Below are 20,474 nucleotides of genomic sequence, written 5' to 3'. Positions count from 1 at the left end.
TCGTCTAAAGAAGATGCAATAAAGTTTGACTCTCTTATTTTTTCCTTTACATCCTCAGCAAGACAACTTGCCCATTCCCATCCACTGTTTACTGACCAGTGACTATTAGGATAGTTAGGAACTTTCAAAAAGTGTAATTAACAACTAATTGATGGGAAATCTGTCATAGCACGCCCTCTGCTCAAAATATAAAAAATAACACTCAACTGAACAACTTTTCCCAGTTCTATTTGCATTGCTTTTCCAAAAATAGCTTCAATAGAACCTTTAACTTCAGCAAGCTTCGTTTGTATAATACTCTTCGGCATTCCTCACATGCTTACATTCCTCCTTTGTTTTCCATCTTATCACTGATTTTTCAACTCCGTCTATCATTTGTTTTTCATAAACTTTACCCATATGCTTTTTCTATGGTGTCAATTTTTAGCTGCAACCTAATTTCCTTGTTATGTTTCCAAGTGCAAATCTTACACCTGCATTCTATTGGAGGCTTGCCTTCAATTGGATTCTCCACTGGTTCAATGAATGGATACTTTGATGCCCAATTAATTTGAAAATTCCTCACTGACATATCCCACTTCTGATCCTTTTTTTATTTTGGTTGATCCTTTTTTTATTTGGCTTTTATTTTCCCCTTTCGTGCATTATCATCTATGGCATTATCACCCAAGTGGATTATATCATTCCGGCTAACTTGGGTATCTACCAAATAATCTTCTTCTAGATCATCCTGATCTAAGATATCAAGTTTGTCGTCGTCTTCAACATGCGGTGTAGGTTGTGAATTTTGTACTTGTACTTGTGATGATGTACCTTCCTAATTTTCACCACAATCTTTGCCAAAGCCAAAGTACAAAGACAACGTTCTACGTTTTGTTGGCCTCTCATGGCCTTCCCCACATTTAGGATTCCTATCCTTCTTTCTGTTCGACATCTCCAACGAAATAAAGGCTGCAAAAAAAATATCAATTTGTTGAAGAAGTAATAATAGACTATAAAGTATAATATATGTTTCATTGGCCCTACAACCTACAATCTAGATGTCTGAGGTCCCCCGGCTAACCACTTGGCACTGACGGGTCCCCATTGAACAAGAATGAACTCAACAATGCAAACAAATATAGATAAATTCAGAATAATATTATAACACTTCAAAAATATGATCGCTCACCTTTAGGGTAACTAGTAGTCGCCAATGCAATCAACAACAATGATTTTCCTTGGTCTGAAACTTCACTATTGATCCGAATTCAGAGCCTAGAACCCACTAGATTGTGTAGAGATAGATCTGGTCTTTGAATGTATTTATACCAATCCTTATATGGCAAATTCCGCGGGAATTTTATATGGTATACAAATATTTGGCGAATCTCGTTGAACTATAACACGACTTATGTAATTTTCAAGGCCATTATAGCTCGTCCAATTAATTGGCAAATACAATAGAGTTGGCGAAAATTGGGGTGAATGGAGACACGCATCGGGAAAATGTCAAGCGAATTGGGTCGTCTATTAAAGCAACCTCGAAGAGTGTAGGCGAAAAAATTAAATTTACCGTGTGTCCACCGTATATTGTATTGGCAAAATCCTCGCATAGAAACAATTAATTACATAAAACATATTGCGATCGGGCTGTGAATTTGACAGAAATTGATAATGTTCTGGCGACATGGCCACCCCTAGTCAGTACAATATATTCACCATTTCCCAGGTCGTCGACGTGAAAAATTCGCCATTGGCGAATATTCACCACTAAAGTAAACACTGGTTTGGATGTTTTTATGTCAAGGAGGATTTTGCCAACTATTGGATATTTCCCTTGCTTGAGGATGGCGGACTTCATGGTGGCTTGGACATTACCATCACCCCTTGGGCGGACTTTAACCTTGGCAAGACGTTGTCTTCTTCCATTGTCATCTCCATTTGGCACAAACACTTAGTAGACTTTCTTGCTCAACCATTCATGTTTATCTAAAACATCTAGAACAAAACCCAATCTAGAGATTTTGCCTTGCTTTTTACACTTGGAAACAAATTTTTGACTCTGAAGACATGAATGTTGTTGCCATGACCTAAGGGACCCAATCCTAGGTCAACCTTCAAAAAAAGATGAAAAAAGCAAAAAAACTACTTCCCAGATTGGTCCCAAAGTGCCAAAAATCAAAAAAGAAAAAAAGAAAAATCCCACAAAAAAAGGAAGGTGTCAAAATTGACCCTAAGCAATTGCGATTTTCGTCCTTTGGGCCTTCTGAGTGCTTTGGTGGTATCCAGACACTATTTGGAGCATGATTTCTGTTTAGCTCGGATGATTCTTGAAAAACTCTAGCTCAAACTCTCAAAAAATAAAGGCTTATGAAATTGCAATGCTAAGACAGAAACCCTAAAAAGCAAACAACTAGGGGGTCCCCATTTGCAATGAGGCGATGTGTGAAATAGGTCACAATAGCTAGAACACGTATCCAAGCCAAATCACAAAATCTATCTCACATTGCTCATCACAACACCATTTGAATGTTACACTTCAAACATAAGATAGCATAATCATCCCATCAATCCAGGTGGAAACCCTAAGGCTCGCACTATACCAAGTCATCTGCCAACACATTGCAAAGCATACAGCCACACCACAAACATCACAAGATGGTGAGCGACACATTGAAACAATTCTACTTCCATGGGAACGATTCAACTTCCATAACTACTCTATTTGTAACCTAATTGATAGACAAATTGAAATTAATAGGTAGATACCAACAATCAAATTAGAAGATAGCAATCATACATCTTTCTCAGTAGTATGCCATGTACAAGATCGACAAATAGATAATTGAAATTTACAATTTCAATTCTATAACTCTCTTAATCTTTGCACAACTTTATATAACAAAGCTTCCACACATGCATGCAACTTCACCTAGATCATCATCTAGGGATTTATAAACCAAATGTTGCATCAATCCTCATCGTTTTATCCACCCAATGTTGTATCAATCCTCATCGTTTTTCATTCATCAAAAAAAAAAACTAATACTTGTTGATACATAATAGCTTCGGTAAGATAAATGATTGAATGGGAGATAAATGAAGTCTCCCATTCAATCATCTATCTCATCGATAGATAATTTCAGATCTCACTAATTATTCCTTTATCTGATATTTATGTTATAATTGCTCTCCTTATTCTGTTACAGCATCTATCAATTATGTTACTCATGCAAACTGATGATTAAATTAAGTGCAAACTATTAAACTGATAAACCGATAATGATCGGGTTTTGTTCTAACCCCCCGATTCATTATCGGGTTACCATTTTAATAGCCACCGAATTTACATAATGATCGGGCTTGATGAATTAAATGGTTATCGGGCTTAATACATTACCACTAACTAACTAATGTTATCGGGTTAAATGGATTGCTAACCGACTAACTTAAGTTATCGGGCTTAAACCATTTTAATTGCCACCCAATATATTAATCGGGCTTAAACGAAACATTTCCACCGATTAATATTGATCGGGTTTTATCAAACATTGCCACCGATTACCATCAGTCTTGTTATGTTGTATATTGACAACCGAAATGATATCGGTTCATTTGCATATGTTATGGCACCGATTAGCAATCGGTTATGGAGGGACACGACCAAGGGGTATCTTGGTCGGTCATGTCCAAAGGACATGATCGATCAAGGTACCACTTGATCGGTCCCCTCTATGATATATATACACCGATAAAATGTTGTGGAGAGTACATAGAAAATATTAATGCTCTCTCTCCACCTGCAACAAAGAAAAGAAATCAGATTTATTATATTATGAAATAACATATACTTGAAAAGAAAAATTACATTGAATATAACTTGCTCCTTGAATTGAAAATTGAAATACATTTACATGGTATCAAAGCTATAGTTAAATCGAACCTGAAGCTATTCATTTTTGTGGAAAATTCAAGACAAGCATATATCCAACATCACATTTCTCCAAATGGCCAGCACTATCAGATTCAAAGATAGACTTAAAGGAGGTGATAACTTCTCGGCATGGAAATTCAGAATTAAAATGATTCTAAGAGAAAATAAAGTTGAATCATTTGTAAAAACTGAAAATAAAGAACCTGAGACTGAACCTGACAAAGCGGCATGGATAGAAGGAAATGAAAAGGCTGACAAGATCATAGTTGATGGGGTGAGGAATAATATAATGCCCATCATAAAGAAACATGAGACAGCCTACAACATGTTCAAAGCACTTGAAAATACGTTCGAGCTATCCAATGCAAGTCGAACCTTGGCCTTAAAACGAGAAATAAATCATATAGCTATGGTCAAAGGGGAGTCAGTCAAAGCTTACTTCCTGCAGATATCAACCCGAAGGGATGAACTAGCAACCCTTGGATACGAAATCCAAAGCAAAGAGTTAACACTCATTGCTCTAGATGGGCTACCTAGTGTGTGGGACAGATTCGTCCAAGGCATCAATGCAAGGTCTAAATATCCAAAGTTTGAAAGGTTAAGAGATGACTGTCTCCAAGAAGAATCAAGGTTAAATAAGAAAGGAATAAAACAAAAGAATATAGATGAAGATCTTCAAGTCCTAAATACAAACTCTAATAAGAAAAGCAAAAAGAAACAATTTAGGAAGAGGAAAGGTTGTCAAGGCAAAAACACCTCCAAGAAGGATCTCTCACATATTCAATGTTACAGGTGTGACAAATTCGGACACTATGTTGCCAAATGTCTGGAAAGAGCCAAACAACAAGCCACATTTGCCAAAGCAGGAAAATCTAAAGGGGAAGATGACTCCGAGAAGTATGTACTCTACTCAACACTTACAAACCAAGCATCAAACAAGGTTAACTCCTGGGTGACCGACAGTGACTCATCCAGACACATTACAGGGTTTAGAGAAGTGCTAGACTCCATGATAGAGGAGAATGATGAGGAAGTGACTATCGGAGATGACTCGACACATCCAGTCAGAGGAGTTGGAACCTGCACCATCAAACTGAAGTCAGGCATATCATTGCAACTTAAAGGAGTACTATATGTCCCGAGCATCAGGGAAATCTAGTCTCTATATCAGCACTAGAGGATAATGGGTACAGAGCGACCTTCATGGACAATAGAGTGTTGGCTTGGCCAAGGAATTCATCTATCAAGAAAGCTAAAACTGTTGGTCAAAGACAAGGCTACTTGTATGAGTTGTGCACAGAGCCCAACCTAGCCCTAATCCATGAAGCTACAGATGCTAATGAAGTTTGGCATAGAAGACTAGGTCACCTGAATTTTAGGGCTTTATCATCAATGGGAAACCTTGTCACAGGTCTACCTAAGTTAAAGCAATATCATTCAAGGGCATGCAAGGGATGTGCCCTAGGTAAAGATACTAAGGGTGTTTTTGAAAATAGTACTAGGAAAACAAGCAAAGTTTTATAGTTCATTCTGATGTATGTGGACCTATGTTCGTACCTTCTTTAAGGGGATTTTTGTATTATGTAATATTTGTTGATGACTACTCTAGGAAAACTTGGATCTACTTTCTGAAATGTAAAGAATCAGAAGAGATCCTTAATAGGTTTAAGGAATTTAAATCACCAACAGAAATCTACTCAGGAAATAAAATTAAAACCTTAAGAACTGACAATGGGGGGGAATACACCTCAGATTTGTTTAAGGATTTTTGTAAAAATACTGGGATTAAGAGGGAGCTTACTATACCTTATAATCCTCAACAAAATGGGGTAGCTGAGAGGAAAAATAGGACAATTGTAAAAGCTGCCAAAGCCATGATTCTTGATCAAAATCTAAATACCAATCTTTGGGCAGAAGCAACCAGCACTGCTATATATATACAAAATAGATGTCCTCACTCCCATCTTGAAGATAAAACCCCTGAGGAAGTCTTTACTAAAACAAAGCCAGATATCAGCCACCTTAAGATATTTGGGTGCCCTGTCTATATTCATGTACCTAAGGAAAAAATATTAAAATTAGAGCCTTCTGGAAAAAGGGGAATACTTGTAGGATATAGTGAAACCTCCAAGGCCTACAGAATCTATATACCTAGTCAGAGGAATATTGAACTGAGTAGGGATGTAATCTTTGAAGAAGACTTAGCCTTCAAAAGAGCCCAAAGCCTAATAGAACCTGAAGCCTATATCCCTACCCCTAGCATAGATGAAGACCCTACTCCTGAGCTTCAGAGGGAGAATCTTGAGGAAAATGAAGGTGAAACTCAAAACCCACCTAAAGAAAATCTCAAGAAAAGACCACTATGGGCCGTCTTCAAAACTTCGGCTTCTGTGTGGAGATCTACCCAGATGTCTTCAATGCGATGCACGTGCACAAAAGATTTCTTGATCTTCTCCTTCATACCCCTGTAATCAAAATCAGCTCTAGGTTTAAAACCTTTTGAGCTTGATTTCCTGCATTTCAGTTTCCATGGCCTTAGCTTTTACAGATGTGACAAGGGAATACCGGCCAATTTTCAATGGATTTGTGGTAGAGATCCCCATTCCAACCTTGTGTCTAGCAGACTGAAAAGTGTGGACAGCCATGATCTGTCTTCCCAACTCCATAAGAATGATCTTGTCAGTCGGGTATCTAGGAAGCATATATGGCTGACCACCATAGCATCCAATTCTCATATAGGTGAAGGTGGGAAACTGTAGAAACAAACATCCATATTCGCACACCCTTTCCCATACCTCATCTGATACTCTTTTGTTCCTCAGAGTTCTGTCAAACTGACACATGAAATATCTGAAGAATGCATCTTGAACTCTTTTGAGATGCAGTTTGCTGGGTCTCAACGGCAATTGGTCATAATATCCCCAAACTGGTATAAGTGAGCGATCACCCTTGGTAAAAAGACCTGGAAAATGTCTGATGCTGCCAAGTATACCAAATACGAATTCATGAAGAAAGTCATGGTGGTAGGGACTGCTGCAAGTTGTTCACACAAGGCATCGCTGATGACTTCTCCCCATGAAATGTGATGAGACTGCCTTATGAACATGATGAACCGGTACATCCATGGCTCAAAGACATTAGAATACTCGAGGCCCATCATCCTGCTGAGAAGGGTTATGGTGTCTCCTATCTCCCATTTGAAATCAGAACGGTACAACTTCGCCCACATTGAGAAGGAGGCTCGTGGCTCTTGGATCCACCTGTTGATATGTCGCTTGCAATCTTTTTCCCTCTCCACGTAATACTCTGCAGCACTTTCTTTGGAGATTTCCATGTAAACAGGTGCAGGAGGTATTTTGAAGACCTTCTCGATCGTATCTACATCAAGACGGATTATAGCTTCGCCATCATTTTTTATGACTGTTGTCTCTTTGTCAAAATGATGGGCGCAGGCGAGAACAAACTCAGGTTCTAGGGCAGCCACCGAGAAAGAAGATGCATGATGGATATGGTTGTCCAACAGCCGCTGCATGTTATTATCTTGTGGATCTTCCACCCTCTTGACAAATTCCGACATATCCACATGCCCTATTTCCATATCTCTGATACGATCCAAAGGGGAAGAAACTTGGGAAGGTGCTACCTCGTTCTGATATTTGTCATATTTGTACTTCATCTTTTTTGAAGCTGGAGATGCCGGCAAATCTGACATTGATTGTGAACCTGGAATACTGTGATGAAGACTTAAAAGAGTTAAGGCAACATCATAGTCAGCTGCAAATATCATTCTTCCTTCTTCAAATGGGAATTCAAATGGGAAAAACTTCGATTCTTGAACTTCACGATTTTGTGAGAGGAAGAGGGGAAATATATAGAAATGAGAAAATCTTGGCTTTGACCAATTTCGGATCTTGGGGAAATTTTTGCAAGTATACAAGTTGGAAAGAACATACGTGCAATCGGAGTTTTAAAAGCCGAATGCAAGTACACTTGTAAATTTACAAATGGAGAAATGGATGGAAAATGAGAATTTGACTTGTAGAAAATGACGGAAATGAAAAGTACGGATATGGGAAACATGAATGGATAGAAATGGGAAAATCCGAGAATGTCATTTTCATGAAAATGGGAAGAACTTTTCAACATGTAATCCGGTTTTTAAAAGCCGAATTTGAAAGGAGGGTATTTTACACTTTTCAACTTGGAATTTTAACCAAAAATGGTTAAATTCCTTAACCGTAAGGGAAGAACAAGAATTTCCAGCGAACTTGTAATTGGGATTAAAAATCCCAAATACAAGTAAAGTGGGAAAATGGGAAGAACAATGGAATTCAAAAATTGCATACCAAGGGGAAGATCTCTCTCACAAAACCAATTTTTGCGGGAAGAACAACATATTTACAAAAATGCAACTAAGAAAACAAGAAAATAATAAAATGAAACAAGAAAGAAAGGAGAACATACCTTGAATGAAACTGAAAATGCTTCTTCAAAAGATGCAACCAATCTTTGGAAAGAAGAAGACAAACTAATAAATAGAAGCAATCCGCAATGCTAAACCCTTGTCACGTTTTTGCAAAAATGCCACAAACTGAAAAACGTGGCAGCAATCCCAAATTTGGAGGGCCAAAATGCCAATGAGAGAGCACACCCAAGAGAGTTAAAGCAAAACGCCTAAGGAGGAGATGGAGAAATGGCATCAAATCCTTTCAAAACGCAGCCAAAGGAGGGTCACGTGGTGAAAAACGTGGCATTAAAACCTTCTTGAATGGCTCATTAAATGACTGAAAAATTTGTCACAGACTCCACGCCTAGGTAAGAGAGGCAAAAACGAACTAGAAGATTGCAATTTTGTGGAGTCTTGATCCCCCAAAATATGGCTTCAAAGAAACACGTGGTTGCTGATTTAGACCAAAAAATCAGTAAATGCAAACCCCAAATGGCGTGATAAGTGTTTACAAATGCATAAGAATAGGGTGAAATCCAAAACGCCTCTCCTTCCTAGAAGATCTCCACAAAAATTGCTTGAAAACTTCAACAAATTTGCTTCCAAATGAAAATCGGGTTTTTGGGAGACAAAGACAAGTTTGAATTTGCATAAGTATGTGAAAATCGGGTTTTTTAGAAGATATAACAAGTTCTAATTTTCACTTTTTCCTCAACAAAGCCAAATTCGGGTTTTTAGGAATGAATTGCAAGTTTAAAATTGTCAAAAATGCACTTTATGAGCAAAATCGGGTTTTTTAGACCAAAGTGCAAGTTTTAAATTGTCACTTTTTCACTTACAAGGCAAAATCGGGATTTTTGGAGAGAGATGCAAGTTTTATGCACTTGTAAAGGGGAAATAAAACCCCTACAACAAGTTATAACTTACTTGCACATATGTAATAGGGGTTTAAAATCCCTACTACATGTAAAAACCATTAAAGTAGGAGTTTTGGAGAGAACTACAAGTTTACTTGTAACTTAACCAAAGAATCCCTATTTTAACTAAAAAAGGCCAAAAAACAATAAAAATAATAAAAACAATAAAGGAGAAATTTAAAACAAATTACAAGTATTCATCTTTTAATAAAAATGCACATGTAATAAGCTAAAAATTTCCCTCCAAAGACCGAAACAATGGACATCATTAAAACTTGCAGTTTGAAGAAAATTCTCCACCTGCAGTCGGGATTTTAAAACCCGAAATTGAAAGAAAGACATAGGAAACGAACCCAGAATGCGACGAAATTCGAAACGTAGTTCGAGGATGGACTAAGGATTAAGCCAATCCAAGGATTAGTTGAAATGCTGCCTCGAGAAACGTGCCATAGAGTAAAAATTTTCATTTTTTCACAAAAATTTTATGTAATGGTCCTTCATTTTTGGAAACAAAAATGAGGACAACAACTTCATGTCATTTGTTTAGGTGATATGAACCCTTGGAGAATGAGATTATAAACTATATAAGGAATACTGGTCATCAAGAGAAATGTGATGCTAGACACTTTGTCTACTATTCATCTTCCCAAGCTAAGAGGGAGTGTTGATACATAATAGCTTCGTAAGATAAATGATTGAATGGGAGATAAATGAAGTCTCCCATTCTATCATCTATCTCATCGATAGATAATTTCAGATCTCATTGATTATTCCTTTATCTGATATTTATGTTATAATTGCTCTCCTTGTTATGTTACAGCATCTATCAATTATGTTACTCATGCAAACTGATGATTAAATTAAGTGCAAACTATTAAACTGATAAACCGATAATGATCGGGTTTTGTTCTAACCCCCCGATTCATTATCGGGTTACCATTTTAATAGGCACGGAATTTACATAATGATTGGGCTTGATGAATTAAATGGTTATCGGGCTTAATGCATTACCACCGACTAACTCATGTTATCGGGTTAAATGAATTGCTAACCAACTAACTTAAGTTATCGGGCTTGAACCATTTTAATTGCCACCGTATATATTAATCGGACTTAAACAAACATTGCCACCGATTAATATTGATTGGGTTTTATCAAACATTGCCACCGATTACCATCGGCCTTGTTATGTTATATATTGACAACCGAAATGATATCGGTTCATTTGCATATGTTATGGCACAGATTAGCAATTGGTTATGGAGGGACACGACCAAGGGGTATCTTGGTCGGTCATGTCCAAAGGACATGATCGATCAAGGTACCACTTGATCGGTCCCCTCCATGATATATATACACCGATAAAATGTTGTGGAGAGTACATAGAAAATATTAATGCTCTCTCTCCACCTGTAACAAAGAAAAGAAATCAGATTTATTATATTGTGAAATAACATATACTTGAAAAGAAAAATTACATTGAATATAACTTGCTCCTTGAATTGAAAATTGAAATACATTTACAATAGTAAGTAGTCATTTTTTGCATTCTTCATTCAAGCACTTCAAGGTCAAAAGTTTGACTTTCATCAAAGGAGATCGCCAAAGAAGTTTGGTGTTGCAAATTTTGCAAAAGATAGTGAAAAATAGATGCTAGTTTACAAAGTATATAAAGTTGCAATTTTCAGCTAGGGTTCAAGTGAAGATCAACAAAACTAAGGGAACTCAAATTCAAGGTACAATGTTTCAGGGTTTCTACAGAAAGTCTACCGTTGTTAAAATAAAGGACCATCATAATCGCTCCTAGAGCCAACTATCAAGATTCATTATTTTAAGCCTACACTATTTTTATTCATCACCATTTTTAAGAGACAACCATATTTTAATAAATCTATTTATAGATAGGTTATTTTTAGACAATCTTCAAGTTGGTCTATTGTTAACTGATAACTACCTTTATCGAAAATTTATCCCAAAATTTCCTACATTGCGTTAACTATTTGTGGATAGTATTGTGTCATAAGTTTTCTTGGATGCAAGCAAACTATTATTAGCATAGATTTGTTAGCATTTTATTTATTTTTCATGTTATGTAAAACTTATAAATGTCATTTGCATGTAGTTTATAATCAACATAATTCAGTATACTTGTTTTTCCGCACAAATTGTTGTTGATAATGTGTTCTTATGTATTATTGTGCTTTTATGAATTGCATACCGCTAAACAGTTATTGGAAGCTTCGGGTAGTTATTAAGTTGTTTATTGTCACTCCGAATTCAATTAATATGTTTAGCATATAATGTCTAATGAATGTGTAGATGAAGTGAAATTAAGTGTTTTTCCTGCTAACCACAAGTTTTGTATTGCAAGTCATGGTGAAGTGGGTCTTGTAGCTTTTTATATCATTCTTCTCTTTTGGTTAACCAAATCTTTGTTATTCAAACCTATGATACGCAAGGACATGTCCCCTAACTTTGTGCAAGCATTCCCTACTGAGGAAGCAGAGACACCTCAAAAACGTCCTCCCACCATCCTCAAACCCTCAACTTTTGCTTTGAAACATCATAGAAACATTGCAGAAATCTGGATATAATCAAGGACCGTCTTGGGGCCTGTTGATGTGTTTTTTATGCACATGCAAACACAGAATAAAATACCTTAAGTATCTTATCCTCTCTTGAACAAAGTTTCCCCGAATGCTGAAGATTTCGCCTGAGGATCAATCGAGGTAACTCCAAGGTTCTGATATGTAGGTTCTCTACTTATGTATAAGCACCAATGGTATGATGTGATTTGCTGGAATCACCAGGGGACTTACGTTTGATGACCTGAGCGCCTGATTTGCTGAAATCACAAGTCCTATCTACTAACTGGGAGATAAAGAAATATCAAAAGATGAAAGGCTTAGAAAGTCTAATCTAGAATATAAGAAGATGGATGAATGACTAAGGGGAGTCCTACTGGGCTGGGTCTCACCATCAGATTGAACAACCCGACACCAACTTTGTGCAATCTTCTAAGGGATACTTCAAATAGATTCAAATCATACACCATCAAACATAGATCACCATTCAAGATAATGCATGAACAATAGACGTGTAATGACTTGAAATTAAGTTCATTCTATGCTAGTTGACCACGCAAGGCGCACTTACAGTCAGCAAGAGGCTTGGGCTAGGCGGATTCCACACAAGTGCATTCAACAATTTTCTCCATTCAATCTAATTATTTACCATCTAATACGAATATTCAACAAGAAACCATGCATATTGCAAAGAAACGACATATTTCACCACATCTTCAATGAATATGGAGTTCATTTACAATCAAGGCAACAATTTCTTGCCTTCTCTTCCTAATCTACTCTAACTTTCATTCTATTCAATATTCTAGCTACTAGCTCTTAGCTATTCTAACCTCTATTAACCAACTATTAACTATTAACCTTCTCTTAACTATTAACCTTTACAAATGAAGAGCTAGAGCCTTATATAGGGAGCTCTTTACAAATTGATGGCTCTGATTGATTTACAACCAATGGCTAGGATTACAAGATGAAAACCCTATTTAGGGTTTGTTATAACAAACTTCCTTTAGCCAATGAGAAAATTACATTCCATGAGTGTGGACCAATAAATGTCAGGGGTAGGTACACCGAAGTATGTGCCGCCCTCGATGAGTCAAATACATTGAATCTAGACATGCTGAGGTGGACCAATCCGACTGGAGGAAAAGTGACTAGGATGCCACCTTGTCTGACATTTGTGTCTTGGTTGATCCTCCTCTGTCTTTTGATGTGATGAATGTTGTACCTCTTCAACTTCCATGTGCTTGATGGTCAAGTCATTTCTTTCTCTGATAGCATACTTCGCCTTGAAGTACTTGTAAGATCCTTCTTCTCTGTCATCATGTGGTTCCTTTGTGTAGCGAAATGAAGGTTTTGGAGATAGCTTACAATTCTTCGAACACTTGCAGTTTTCTAATGCTTCAAAACACCTTGAGTCCTCCTCCATGCATTTGGAATGTCCTTGATGATGATGGGACTGGAATAGGTCATCCTTGTCCTAACCTGACCTTCTTCCATCTGCAAAACAATCCAAAGGATGATTAAGCACACATGATATATTTATCCTGGTCATAACACTTTTTACCTTAAATCATTAACAAAAAGGGATCAAAATGGAATTTGCTTTAGGATCCTCCTCAGGGACAGGATCTATAAGAATTTCGCTCTAGACCCTTTGGAAGGGTCAGGAGCGATTTTTGCTATTTTGCTCAATTAGACCATTTCCTTCAACATTTCACAATCCTAGACTTAACCTTCAAACCTCCTCCCATCATGATCTCACAACTAGCCCTTTGCCTAGCTCAAACAAGGTGAAAAATAGGGGTTTCAAAGGATTTCGCTCTGGACCCTTTGGAAGGGTCAAGAGCAAAATTCATGATTTGGTCTAAATTCCATCATTTCCTTACTCCAAATTGCTTCTCAAGGTAAAAAATATATTAGTCTTCTCTCCACCAATACCTTAGGAATCCATATCTTGGCCTTAAACATGAGCAAATTAGGTGATTTTGAGAAATTTTGCTTTGGAACCTTTGGAAGGGTCAAGAGCGAAATTCATGATTTGCTTGTTTTCCCTCACTTAGCTTCATTCTTCATCCCTTAAGTCATTAAGAACGAGTCTTTGGGCTTCAAAATTGATTGGGAATGCACTAGCTTGTATATTGGAGCAAGGAATAGTGTCTTATAAAGAAATTCGCTTTGGACCCTTTGGAAGGGTCAGTAGCGATTTTCTTGTTTTAGGTTGAACTCCACCTTCTTCTTACCTTGCTTTGCCATGATTCTCACCTTTGGATTCCTCTCTCATGAAGACCACACTCACTTGATTCTCAGGAAGGCCTGAAAGGAGAAATTCAATCTAGACCATGGCCAAGGACGGGACGTATTTAGGATTTCGCTCTGGACCCTTTGGAAGGGTCACGAGCGAAATCCAAGATTTGCTTGTTTTCCTTCACTTAGCTCTATCTTTCCTACCTTGTTTTCCTTTGACTCTCACCTTTGGATCCCTCTCACACGAAGACAACACTTGTTTGCTCCCAAAAATAGGCCTGAAAGGAGAAATTCGCTCAAAACCATGGCCAGGGACAGGACCTATTTAGAATTTCGCTCTGGGCCCTTTGAAGGGTCAGGAGCCAAATTCATGCTCTAGCTCAAAATCTTCACTTTTGGTGGTCACAAGCTATTAAAAGGCATGCCTAGGGGTATCTTCAAGCTCAATTCACCTTGCTCAACGTTTGTATTAACACAAAATTGGAAGAAAAAAGAGATTTTGAGAATTTCGCTCTGGACCCTTTGGAAGGGTCAGGAGCAAAATTCAAGATTTAGGCTTGATTCTTCATTTCTTCAACTCCAATCTACCTCAAAAGGCAAGAATACATCACTCCACCCTCAACCATGCCATAAGAGCCAAGGTTTTGACTTCACACAAAGGAAAAAAGGTGTTTTCAGGAATTTCACTCTGGACCCTTTGGAAGGGTCAGGAGCGAAATTCATGTCTTGGACAAAATCCTTCATCTCCTTCACTTTCAATCACTTCCTAAGGCAAGAACCTATCAATCTACCCCCACTATGTCCTAGGAACAAGGATGTTGGCCTAAACAAGGAAGAAAATGATGTCTAGGGAGAATTTCGCTCTGGACCCTTCCAAAGGGTCAGGAGCGAAATTCTTGTTTTGGGTTGATTTCACACTTCTTCAATTCAATCCACCTTCAAACTTGATCAAACTCACCTCTCCTCACCACAATCAAGTCTATTTGCCGTCCACTTAGCTCAAAATCCTCACTTTTCAATGTCTTAGGCAAAATAGAGGGTCAAATTGAGGATTTCGCTCTGGACCCTTTGGAAGCGCAGGAGCGAAATTCCTATTTTGGGTTGATTTTCACCACTCCATTGCCTCAATCCACCTTTCAAAGGCAAGAACACATCAAACTCTTTCCAACCATGCCTTAGAAGTCAAAAACTTGGCCATAACAAGTAGCAACATAGAGGTTATGTGAATTTCACTCTGGACCCTTTGGAAGGATTAGGAACGAAATTCATATTTTGAGCTGATTTCTCACTTCCTTTCTCCTTTCCGTGATTTGGACATAACTTCTCAAGCCTCCTACAATCATCATCAAGTGAATTTGCTCCTCAAATTGGCATTTAGTTCAAGGTTTTGTGAAGAAATAGGGTCCTACAAGAATTTCGCTCTGGACCCTTTGGAAGGGTTAGGAGCGAAATTCACATTTAGGCTCAAATCTTGACTTCATTTCCCACATTTCCTTATCCAAACAAGTGCTTTACTCTCAAAAATGCATGGGACAAGGATTAGTTCATAGGTTTGGGCAAGGTAGAATGCCTTATGAAGGAATTCGCTCTGGACCCTTTAGAAGGGTCAGGAGCGAAATTGCTCTTCTAGGCTCAAATTGACTTCTCTTCCACTTGGCTTTGCCTTCGACTCAACCCTTGATCCCTTTCCTTGCCATGTATGTCCATTGTTTGATGTCCTTCGTGAAGAAATAGGTATTTTGGGGAATTTCGCTCTGGACCCTTTGGAAGGGTCAGGAGCTTGAAAAAATTTCGCTCTATAACCTTTGGAAGGGTCAGGAACGAAATTTGCCTTTAGTCTCTCTGTCAGGATCCATATATGGAATATAACATTTAAGTATAAGTGACTTATACTTTATGTTATATTCCATATATAATGTTAGGATGTTTGAGAGTGGTTTCCGACCTCCAGGAGTTATAATGCAAAATCTAGTTTTTGGAGGATTCTTCAAATTTCCAGACAATCAAATTTAAGGATCAGGATGACATTCCAGACAGCGCCAAATTTCAGGACATTTGAGGATCAAGATGACATTCTAGACTCCTCAAGGAGAATTCGCTCTATCCTTGATGTAAGGGATGGGACCTAGGAGGACATTATGCATTCAACCAAGGTTTGATTTAGCAACTTGAAGTGCGACCAGATAGTACACAAAAACACCCTAGGAATGATCTAAATAACCCCTAATCACTGAATTGACCTGACCTCTTGAGGAGATCCGCCTGACTCAATCCCTTTTACTTAAGCAGAGCCTGCTATCCTAATGATCTCTCTGACAACTCTCCAATGCAAAGGCTAAAAGCCAAGACCAAACAACCAAGCAAAGAAAACAAACCCTAGAAAGCAAAAAGTAGGGGTCCCCATTTGCAATGGGGCGATGTGTGAATACGTTACAACAAGGCCCCAATTAAAAACAATCAGAAAATAAATAAATGTAAAAAACCCTAGGAACAAATATATAGTCTAGCAATGTCCAGAAATTCAGTTTAGTAGATATAACTTATATTCAAGGGTCACTACCCCTCAACTCCACTAGATGTGTTATCGCAAAATCCCCACAAGTGATGTTGCCCCTCGACCCCTATAGGGTCTGTTGCCTCAATACCCCTTCTCTAAATTTAAAAAGAAAAAACCAGCAATCATTCTGACCCATGCCAAATGGGGAACATTTCTTATACATACATAGATAACCACATACTTTGGGCATTTTATTGTAATTTTTATTTTTATATAAGCAATGAAATCTTGATATTTGTTAATTTGTGTGACTCACACATGAAATCTCAATTCAGCTCTAATGTTATGTAATAAGGTTCTAAAGGTTCTATAATGTAAATGAGGAATACCTTATAAATGTTATCATATGAATAATTGAAATTTTCTATATTTTAAAAATTTCCCTCTTTTTTAATAGTCATCTCCTGCCATCTAAAAATGGTCTCCAAAAATTCGTATTGAAAACACATCCCCATTCCGAAAACTAGGTGTAGCATAGACTTAAACCAGTCTTAGTTATGTGTACTTGCACTCCTCAATCTCTGACTTTTGTTGGATAGCAGAAGCATGGTATTTTAAGTTTGTTTGTATTGTATAATTGAGCACACACATTTGGTTTTGTTTGCTATGTGTGAACCTCCCCAAAAAACAGATTTGTGCAGATTTTAAATAGCAGGTACACATTGTTCAAATCAGAGATTTAGGTTCGTTTCTGTTACAAAGAGTTTCCCCTTCTGATTTGAAGAATGGTTCTACCATACCTCTTACATTTAGTGTCGTATTGAAAGGTGCAAATCATAACTCTAAAACCCATCTATATGTCTAAGGTTTATATAAGAGAGTTTGCATATAGCTAAAACTCATCATGGAAGTTGGCAACAAATCAATCTCATTGTTGGAGTTCACACCTAGCTGAGCTCATCACTTATGACAATTATTCTAATGGTGTCTTCGTCTATTCCTCCATCGCCTTTGCGTCTCTACCTTTTAAAATTCCATCTTAGAGAGAATGAAAGTATGTCTTAGGCTCTTCACAAGCCAAGCAAACTAAGAAATTAAGCAAATTGATTCAATCAAGCTTATTCAGATTGAGGATGCCTTCCTTCCATGAAAATAACTCATTCTAAGGTATCTTCTGCCTTGATTTCATATAAGGAATAAGAATGCTTCATTAAATGTACTTTCAAATTCAACCCAAGTTATTCTAATCCCTTACCACCACTTCGGTTAAGTAATATTTATCAAAAAAAAAAAACATAATAAAATACAGTCTGATTTTCTTTTGGAAGATTACACGGTCATGTATATTTTTTTGTTGTTTAACAAAATAATCAATTGTGTTAAAAATGTTGAGTGCAAATTTGCTTAAACTATCTTGTCGTTCCTGGCAGTGACATTAATGTTACAAAAAGAGCTTATTCAAATATAGTTCAATGACCAAATACCTGAATGGCAGGGGTTGCAAAAAACCACAAAAAAGTTGGACATCCCATAGCCCGCCTTTGATGTGTAAAAAGTGCATATTGCCGAAGAAAATCTGATCCAGGCATTGGTAGAAATGGTTCCACTGAAATCACACAGAAAATTTGAATATGCAGAAAAAGAGTAGACAAGAGAGATAAAGTGAAATTTGTAACTAGTTTTTAAATTAACTGGAAAATGGGGCCAATGTCTATAAAAATAAGAATGCATTCAAAAAGCAGAACCAGACATAAAGAATGTAAGAATTAATAGCACTTTCATATCCTAGACTTTATTTTCTACAACCAAAGAGCGCAAAGGCAAAGCTAGAAACAACTAATTTGTGTTCACTTCAGACCTCAAATCCCTAAAAAACATTGAATCTAGACAACATATCAGATCTTAGTGTGTTTGCTAATGATATTGCTTCTATCTATGTTCAGTCACATTACCAATTTCACATGAACATGAATTTCACCATTTATAATTTCGATGTCCTTTGGATAACAATAACAGGCACATATATATCTTACAAGAGAGATGTCATGGACAGACATGTCTCCACAACGTGGAGACATCCCTGTCCATGGCATCTCTTAATTGTGCCTCCACAAATAAACCGATATGAATCGGTGTATGCTTATCGGGTTTAACACAGCGATCAATGTTTTGTTTATGCCAAACGATTGGTATTGCCAACCGATAACAATGTGAATCTGCAATGTATGCTATCGGGTTAATAGCCCGATAGCATATTGGTACCGATTCATTATGAATCGACACCAATATGCTATCAAGTCTAGTAACCCGATAGCATATGATCGGTGCTTAACTAATGTTAAGCAAGTTGTCGATCAAAACAAAAACACGATCGGATATTATTCATTGTTAACCCGATAACATATAGCTATCAACTTTTAATATAAATTAATTATATATGTTATATATATATACATACGTGTATATATATATATATATATATATATATATATATATATATATATATATATATATATATATTTCTCGGCAAGGATTTCTTCATCTGATCGATGCTATTTCATCAACACTCCCTCTTAGCTCAGGAAGATGGATGACAACATATCTAGCATCACATTTCTCATGATGGTCAGGATTACTTATGGAGTCTCATAATCTCACTCTACAAAGGATCATATCACTCAAACACATGATATCACCTAAGCACGTGACATGAAGTATCACCTAAACATGTGATAAAAAAGTTCACCACAATAACATGTGATGACAAGATATCACCTAAGCACGTGATATCAGTATTGCAAAGCAAGCAATACTAAGGATAAAAACACGAGAATAATTAAATCCTCATTTTATCCAAATTGTGGTATGTGCACTGACATTTCAAAATGTCTTTACCACAATATAATTATGGCACATCCATAACATACCGGGAATCACACATGATATTTGGTTTGATCATTATAAGATCGTCACCTTATAATGTCTACATACAAGTGTCCATTATTTGAGAGATCGTCACCTCTTAGAAATGTACACAGGGGGTGGAGCCCATAAAAGTCATAGCATGACAAAGAAGTTTACACATTAAACATATAAGTACAGATTACAAAGCAAATTACCTTTCAATCATACCAAGACCTTTTCTGAAGTGCTCAACTTTCACCCTGGAAAGTGATTTGGTAAGAATATCTGTTGTCTGGTCCCTTGTACAAATGTATTCCAACTAGATCACAATCCTGTCTACCATATCTCGCACATAATGGTATGGAATCTCAATATGTTTGGATCTATCGTGAAACACCGGATTCACTGAGAGTTTTATGCAACTCTGGTTGTCACAAAGAATAACTGTAGGTTTCATTGGTTCACCAAATAACCCTACAAGCAACTTCCTAAGCCATACTGCCTCTCGAGCAGCCATGGAAGCTGCAATATACTCGGCCTCAATGGAACTTTGTGTTACTGATGACTGTTTTTTGCTGATCCAGGATATCATGGCTGAACCTAAACTGAAGCAACCTCCTAAGGTGCTTTTCCTGTCAGTAACACTTCCAGCCCAATCTGAATCTGTGAATCCGTGTAAATCCAAATCAACTCTCTTAAACATGAGACCAAGATTTAAAGTACCTTGTAGATATCTCATGATGTGTTTTACTGCTACCAGGTGTATCTCCTTTGGTTCACACATAAACTGACTCAAAGCATTAACTATGTAACAGATATCTGATCTTGTATTTACCAGATACATCAGGGACCCAATCATTTGCCTGTATAGAGTAGGATCTGTGGGTTGTGATTCTACTGCTGCTTCCTTAAGTCTATGAAGGTTTGTTTCCATCGAAGAAGTCATAGGTCTGCAGTTTAA

At 37.2% G+C, this 20,474-nt stretch overlaps 1 protein-coding gene across 2 annotated transcripts in view; it reads right to left on the bottom strand.

The window, feature by feature from the left end:
• The window catches only part of LOC131043065 (ALBINO3-like protein 2, chloroplastic), a 230,453-nt gene that overhangs the window by 186,709 nt on the left and 23,270 nt on the right, over nt 1-20,474 (bottom strand). For both annotated transcript variants that reach the window (XM_057976409.2, XM_057976408.2), the window contains exon 3: nt 18,094-18,215. In XM_057976409.2, the coding sequence (XP_057832392.1) occupies nt 18,094-18,215 (122 nt within the window). The remainder of the gene's footprint in view (nt 1-18,093; nt 18,216-20,474) is intronic.

The sequence above is a fragment of the Cryptomeria japonica genome, chromosome 7 (genome assembly GCF_030272615.1).
Source record: "Cryptomeria japonica chromosome 7, Sugi_1.0, whole genome shotgun sequence".
NCBI lineage: Eukaryota > Viridiplantae > Streptophyta > Pinopsida > Cupressales > Cupressaceae > Cryptomeria > Cryptomeria japonica.
The sequence above is the reverse complement of the archived record's forward strand: the minus strand, read 5'-3'. Positions and strand labels throughout refer to the sequence as shown.